The 8,400-nt window shown below is 38.2% G+C and overlaps 1 protein-coding gene across 1 annotated transcript; it reads right to left on the bottom strand.

The window, feature by feature from the left end:
- Positions 1-7,460: 7,460 nt before the first annotated feature.
- On the bottom strand, positions 7,461-8,177 carry LOC127123119 (uncharacterized). The gene has a single exon (XM_051053376.1). The coding sequence runs from the start codon at positions 8,175-8,177 to the stop codon at positions 7,461-7,463; it is 717 nt and encodes a 238-aa protein (XP_050909333.1).
- Positions 8,178-8,400: the final 223 nt, after the last annotated feature.

The raw sequence follows: 8,400 nt of genomic DNA, 5'->3' as shown, positions 1-8,400 counted from the left end.
AATCGAACCCTATTAGACATGTTCCGATCCATGATGATTCACGCCGATCTTCCAAACCCCTTTTGGGGACATGCATTATTGACAACAACTTACACATTTAACCGCGTTCCATCCAAAAAGGTTGAGAAGACACCATATGAGATATGGAGTGGTAAGAAACCACATATGTCTTACATGAAGATTTGGGGTTGCGAAGTTTATGTGAAACGACAAATTTCAACTAAGCTTGAGCCCAAATCTGACAAATGCTTATTTGTGGGGTATCCTAAAGAAACAAAAGGGTATTACTTCTACAATCCTTCTGAGGGCAAAGTGTTTGTCGCTCGAACTGGAGTTTTCCTAGAAAAGGATTTTATTTCCAAGGAATCAGTGGGAGGAAAGTAGAGCTTGAAGAAATTCAAGAATTACAAAGCATTGATACACCTATGGAGGAATTAGAGCAGGAAACACAAGTAGTTGTGGAAGAGCAATCTGCTCAAGTAGAACAAGACCAACGTAGGTCAAGCAGGATACGTCACCTACCCGAGAGATATGGATATCTCATAACTGATCAAGGTGAAGTATTACTCATGGATCAAGATGAGTCTGTGACCTACCAAGAGGCCATAACTGGTCCAGAGTCTGAGAAGTGGCTAGAAGCCATGAAATCTAAAATGGATTCCATGTACACAAACCAGGTTTGGACCTTGGTAGAGCCTCCTGTAGGAGTTAACCCTATAGGATGCAAGTGGGTCTTCAAAAATAAGACTGACATGGATGGTAAGGTACATACCTATAAGGCAAGACTGGTTGCAAAAGGATATAAACAAATTCATGGGGTTGACTATGATGAAACCTTTTCACCAGTTGCAATGCTTAAATCTGTTTGGATTTTACTTGTTATCGCTGCATATCATGATTATGAAATATGGCAGATGAATGTCAAAATTGCTTTCCTTAATGGGAATCTTCTTCAGGATGTGTACATGACACAACCTGAAGGATTTGACATACCAGAAGAAGCCCAAAAGATATGTAAGTTACAAAGATCAGTCTATGGATTGAAGAAAGCTTCCAGAAGTTGGAATCTTCGTTTTGATGAAACAGTAAAACAATACGGATTCATCAAGAATGAAGATGAGCCTTGTGTCTACAAGAAGGTTAATGGGAGCATGATCGTCTTCCTGGTATTATATGCAGATGACATATTACTCATTGGAAATGATGTCCCTACCCTATAACAAGTAAAGTCTTGGTTGGGGAAATGCTTTTCTATGAAGGACCTGGGTGAAATAGCTTATATATTAGGAATCAGGATCTATAGAGATAGATCACAAAAACTGTTTGGGCTAAGTCAGAATACATACATAGACAAAGTGCCGAGACACTTTAATATGCATGATTCCAAGAAAGGGTTCATACCTATGCAACATGGCTTGTGTCTATCAAAAACACAATCCCCTTCAACTAAGGAAGAAAGGGATCGCATGAATAAGATTCCATATGCATCTGCAATAGGACCTATCATGTATGCCATGTTATGTACTCGACCAGATGTCTCGTTTGATTTAAGTGCAATGAGTAGATACCAATCTGACCTCGGTGATGCTCATTGGGTAGGTGTCAAGAATATCCTTAAGTATTTGAGAAGGACTAAGGACTCATTCTTGATATATGAAGGTCAGGAAGAGCTTGCTGTAATTGGATACACCGATGCTAGCTTCCAGACAGATAAGGATGACTTTAGATCGCAATCTGGTTATGTGTTTTGCTTAAACGGTGGCGCTGTAAGATGGAAAAGTTCAAAGCAAGATATAGTTGCTGATTCTACAACCAAGGCCGAGTATATTGTTGCCTCAAGTGCAGCAAAGGAAGTTGTTTGGATCAAAAAGTTCATTAGTGAACTTGGCATAGTTCCTAGCATTGTGGATCCCATTGGTCTCTATTGTGATAACAATGGTGCTATCGCACAAGCTAAGGAGCCTAGATGTCACCAACGATCCAAACACATACTTAGGCGTTATCACCTCATTCGAGAGATAATAGATAGAGGAGATGTGAAAATATGCAGAGTACCTACACTTGACAATATTGTTGACCCACTGACAAAGCCTCTTACACAGCAGAAGCATGATGGCCATACTAGATCTATGGGCATTAGGGGTATGCCTGATTGGCTCTAGTGCTAGTGGTATATTCTTGGTGTAAGCCCTAGAGGCTAATACTTTTGGTACTTGTATCGAATTATTTATTCATAATAAAAGGCTTTTTCTTTATTATGTTTGTTTAATAAAGTCCCTAGAATAGCTAGTCTGTTTAATGTATCAAGTGTGACTTAATCATCATATCACATTAAACATAAGGACACTATTCTTAAAGTATCTGTAGTCGAGCTTTATTATGAAGTGGGATAACATTAAATCATTAAGACTATTATGTATATAGACTGATGATCACATCTCATAGATCATGGATAAGGAGTTATCAAGTCTTAAACATGAGTATGAATATTAAGAATAATATTTATACTCGATTGACCCACTATGAGAATACTATATAGAATGTTATGCAAAGTGTCATAAGTTATTCTCATGGTGATAATGGTGTATACCACCCTTCAACCTGAAACCACTATGGACCCAAGATGTAGAGTCGAGTGCCTTATTGCTGATCAAACATTGTCCGTAACTGGATGACCATAAAGACAGTTGATGGGTACTCCATGAAGCATGCTAAGGGACATGAGTGACCTAGATAGAATTTTTCCATCCCGCGTAACAGGATAAATGTCTATGGGCCCAATATTGAACTGGACAAGGATGACATGGTATATGCCTTGTGTTCAATATAGACATAAGAGGAAAAGGGTAATTGTACACATAAGTATTATCACAAAAGGATTTGTCAGAACACATGACATTTTCGTGTCTTGTATAGTAGTGATGTGTTGCTTGATACCGCTCATTGTTTATTATGTTAAATACGTGATTTAATATGATTTCCAATGCCGCGAAAACCTATAGGGTCACATACAAAAGGAAAAATTGATGAGAGATAAAGTAACTAAGGAACACCATAAGATATGGTGCACTTAAGTGAATTGTAGAACATCGTAAGGTACGGTGTACTTAAGTATAATACGGAATATGGTAAGGTACCACGCGCTTAAGTGATTTTGGCATATTATAAGATATGGGCCATATACACTTAAGTGGGCTTTTTTTTAGCTTGCATCCCACACAAGTGGTTCTATAAGTAGAACCCTTGTGCAGAAGCATTTGTGCAGTTGCAATTTCATTTCTCTCTCTCTCTCTCTCTCTCTCTCTCTCTCTCACACACACACACACACACACACACTCAAAGCCTTCATTCGTAGCAACTAGCACTGAGATTGAAGGAATCCGTTCATGTGGACTAAGTAGAGGCGTTGTCACCGTTCAAAGTTCGTGATCGCTCCGTAGATCTGCATCAAAGGTTTCATTCGTCATAAGAAGTAACAATTCTATCACTGATCATGCCCATTCGTAAGGATCACTAAAGGAGATTTTTTTTAATTATGTTGCATTTTGGATCGCCCTTATCCTTCACTACATTCATGATAGCTAATTTGTAACATATAGCACAGGAAGACTATGGACCAATCTTAGTGGGAGGCTTAGTGACCATGATAGAAAATTCCATCAGACTGAGACATCCACTTATCAGGCTTAACCCTTTAGGTGGAATACGACCAATGAATATCGACTTTTGCTTCAACACCAGTATCATTAGGAATCTAGGTCCAGATGCGTTTGAATTTCTAATTAACCGCCAAGTAGTACACCTATTTACCCTGCCAGACCATAGGACGAGTCTACATGATAGGAATAACCGGCTCTATGATTTGGTTGGACCACCAGATGCACCACCTTCTCCTCCAGAGACACCTCAAATCTACGACCACTATGACAATTATCTCTCTAACGCTGAATCATATGCTCCAGTTATACCTACTGCACCTCTCACCGATCATGTTGCTGCCATCGAAGCTGTTCAGACAGACGTCGCCAATCTGAGAGGCGAGCTAAGCACCCTGCGTGTGGATTCCACGACTTTTTGGATGTAGTGACAGAGAACCTGGATCACATTTACTAGCACTTCTACTCGTTCGCTCCTCCTACCAGCAGTCGCCGTAATGGCTAATTTATTGGAATATTACTAGTTCACTGACATTTATTTTATTTTCTTATTTGGAATTTTCTTGTTATTTGTTTTTGCACATTGAGAATTTATTTAATTACTTCATTTCTTTTTATTCCAGTAGACGAATTATATCATCTTTTCCTGTCTACTCCATTCTTTTATTCTTCAATTTTCCGTTTTAATTTCATTTTACTCTATCATGTTTATTATTCCTACCTATATATTATGTTTGTTCTCTTCTAACTAGTTATTAAACCATTATTACATGCCGGTAAACTAAAATTCAAATAAAAATTATGGTCAAAGCAATAAACTAGAACAGACATGGGAGCATACCACACTGCATGCAACGTCTGCCACACACAGTTTTGGCACCCATGTGAGGACTATGGCGCCCGCCACAAGCCTCTAGATTGGAATGTTCCCCAGGGTGTAATAAATGTTGTCTTTTCCATGTCCTCGGGTGCCATCTTGATCTGATTATAATCGGAGAACCCATCCATAAAGGAGAAGACATTGAACTTAGTTGTATTATCTACCAACATGTCAATGTGTGGAAGAGGAAAATCATCGTTTGGGATAGCTTTGTTCAAATCTCTATAATCAACACACATCCTAACTTTTTCGTCCTTCTTCGGAATAGGCACAATGTTGACCACCCATTAAGGATACTCATAAGTAACAAGCAAACCATCATCAATCTACTTTTAAACCGCCTCTTTGATCTTAACAGCCATATCAGGATTAGTTCTTTTCAACTTCTGTTTAACTGGCGGACACTCTGGCTTCAATGTAAATCTATGCTCCACAATATCAGTATCAAGACTTGACATATCTTGATAAAACCAAGCAAAAACATCCACATATTCTCTAAGAAGCTCTACCATTCTCTTCTTAACATCTGGGAAAAGCAGTGCCCCAAATTAATCACTTCCAAAGGCTCTTTATGAGTCTGAATGGTCTTCTTCTCGTGCTCAAGAAAAAGGGAAATCTCATAAGGAATATCTTCAACATCCTATTCTTGCATTTCAAACACAGGGAATTCAAAGTTGGGAGAGGGCATAGAGTCATTGTTTTCAATGGGTTTAACAATTAATCTGCACAATTATTTTATGCTTTATTTTAGAACATGAACAAATAAATGCACAAGTATTATGCAGATATAAAAAGTGATTATTATCTTGGTTTTTTATGTTACCATTTTGTAGAAGAAGAAAAAAGCAAAAAGAGAAAACATAATATGGATAAACAAAATAACATTTTATTAATAATGATAAAATTTGAAACAAATCCCACATAGATTAACTTTCACCTTGGGCATATCGAACATATTACTTTGACAAGTGAACAATAGAGGGAACATCAACAATAGTTCAATTCTGGCACATCAATTTGTGCATCACAAATTTTGGCGCTTCTTATTCTTGATCATCTTACAGAATTGCAGCAGCAAATTGATCTTTGGAGTGGATGAAACCAACATTGTGAAAAACTTCTCAAATATGTTTCAAATCTCTATGGGTTGAACCAGGCGATGAGCCTAAACCAACTTTGTTCTTGTTTTCAGCAAGTTCGGCAACTTGACCCTATCCAATAGACTGACCATTTTCTACAACTTGTTGGGCGTCTTTCAAAGAAGTCTTGGATACCCCATTCTTTTTAACAACATTATCAACAACAGAAATAGCTTGGAACGGAGTTCCCACAACTTCGTCAGCATAAATGTACGAGAATAAAGAGAGATGACTCACCAACATGGCATGCTCTCCACCCATAATTACTAACTTTCCATTCTTCACAAATTTTAACTTATGATGGAGATTTGACGTCACTGCCCCAACTTCGTGAATCCATGGATGACCCAGGAGACAACTATAGGCGTGATGGATATCCATCACTTAAAACGTAATCTGAAATAAGCACAGACTTATCTTCATCGGGAGATCAACCTCTTTAATAACAGTTTTCTTCAGAGCACCTTGATAAGAGAGCTTGGACAGAGTAAACTTTGGCATAATATTCAAAGAAGAACCAGTGTCAACCAGTACATTAGACATAACATCTTCTCGGCAATTCATGGAAATCTACAAAGCCAAATTATGATTCCTCCCTTGTTCAGGGAATTCTTAATCACTAAAGCTCAGGTTGTTACACGCAGTAATATTGGCGAAAATGCCATCGAATTGACCAATTGTCACATCATGATCCACATAGGCTTGCTCCAAGACCTTCTGCAAAGCCTCTCTGTGAGCTTCTGAATTCATCATCAAAGATAAGACGTATATTTTGGATATGGTATGAAATAATTGATCAACCACGTTAAATTCACTTCTCTTAATCAACTTCAGCACTTCATCATGATTAGATTTCTGGTTTACACCGCTGGACTGGCCAAACTGCACAACAAGAGTTTCCACCTGAGCTTGCTTACCCACCAAAGTATCTTCAATCCTTTTAGGATCCGTAAGAGCAAATACTCGACCACTTCGGGTTACACCACTTACATCAGTAATATTCACAACAGAGGAAAATGAAGGGATTGGAACTTCCTTTCCATCTTCCAACATTGTAGCATTGTATTTGTAAGGAACAACTCTGTCAGATTCATAGGGCGTATGACCCGCCAAACGAATAACCAAAGGAGAAAAGACATAATTTTGACTACTATAGGCAATCACAACCAGTTTAGGGATATTAAAATGAGCAACTAGGACATTCACATCATACCCATCTTCATCCATATCTCTAGTAATCTGAATAAGATTTTTATCCAGCATCTCTTGTAAATCTCTCTTCACCACAGCACACCCTCGAGGGTCTCTTGAACAGATACGGAAAGAAACATGTTCGTGCTCATAATAATTCAGCTCACACAAAGTCGCATGCATCTCGACCAAGGATCTTCTAATCAGATTGACATCAAAGACACTGTACTTTCCAGGACATCCCTCAACCATATTCACAGTTGCACCACCATGTTTAGGCCACAGATTGACTTGCACATTAAGATTGGAGTCTTTAAAAGACAAAATACCACTTTGTACTAGTCTTCTCACCTCAACTTTCAAAGCAAAACAATTTTCAATATCATGATCGGGTGCACCTTTATGGGATGCACAATGATGATTAGATTTATACCACCATGGAAGTTCCTTTGGAATAGCTAGCAGAGTCCTTGTCTGTACCAAATTATTTTGAATCAAAGCAGGAAATAATTCCATATAGGACATCGGAATCGAATCAAATTGCGCTGGTCTGTGGACACAGTTCTGTTGATGATTCTGTTGATAGGTATGCTATTAAAAATGTGGTTGATAATTTGGTGCTACTTGAACAACTAGAGAAGGATTAATAATCGGGGTAACAGACACCATATGCTGATGACGTCGATTGCTTCTCAGAGATCTCATACGCTTCTCTTGCAAAATAGCATTAGTATCATGTTCCTTCTTTTTGGACAAACCATTTCTATATATCCTAGAATTGTTAGACGAACCACTCTTTTTCAATCGTCCTTCATGGACGCCCTCTTCTAGTCTCATCCCCATGTTGACCATCTCGGTAAAATCACTAGGAGCACTTACAACCCTTCTGTCATAGTAAAATGGACTCAAAGTCTTCAAAAACAACTTTTTCATCTCTTTCTCTTCTAATAGAGGATTGACTTGCGCAACAATCTCGCGACATCTTTGTGTATACTCTTTGAAAGTTTCCTTATCCTTTTGGAACATAGTACGAAGTTGATCTCGGTCCGACGTCATGTCAATATTATACTTGTACTGACGAACAAAAGCTTCACCTAGATCGTTTAAAGTACAAATCTGGGTGCTATCAAGTCCCATGTACCACTTCAAAGTATCACCAGTAAAATTATCTTGAAAGTAATGAATCAACAGTTGATGGTTATCAATTTGAGTCAATATCTTGCGAGCATACATTACCAAGTGACTCAAAGGACAAGAGTTTCCCTTATATTTCTCGAAATCTGGCAATTTGGACTTTTGAGGAATCTTCATATTACGAACTAAGCGTAGATCATGAGCATTCTTCCCAAATAATTATTTTCCTCTCAGAGCTTGAATCTCTTTCTGCATAGCTTGAAACTGATCTTGAAATGCATCCATCCTTTCATAGACACCAACACGTTCACTCTAATCAACATGGAAAATAAGTTCTTCCACATAAGGAGTAGCATGGACCATGAGAGGTGGTACAGACATAACAAGTTGAGCAACAGGA

Source organism: Lathyrus oleraceus, chromosome 2 (genome assembly GCF_024323335.1).
Source record: "Lathyrus oleraceus cultivar Zhongwan6 chromosome 2, CAAS_Psat_ZW6_1.0, whole genome shotgun sequence".
Taxonomy (NCBI): domain Eukaryota; kingdom Viridiplantae; phylum Streptophyta; class Magnoliopsida; order Fabales; family Fabaceae; genus Lathyrus; species Lathyrus oleraceus.
This window is presented reverse-complemented; position numbering and strand designations above follow the sequence as displayed.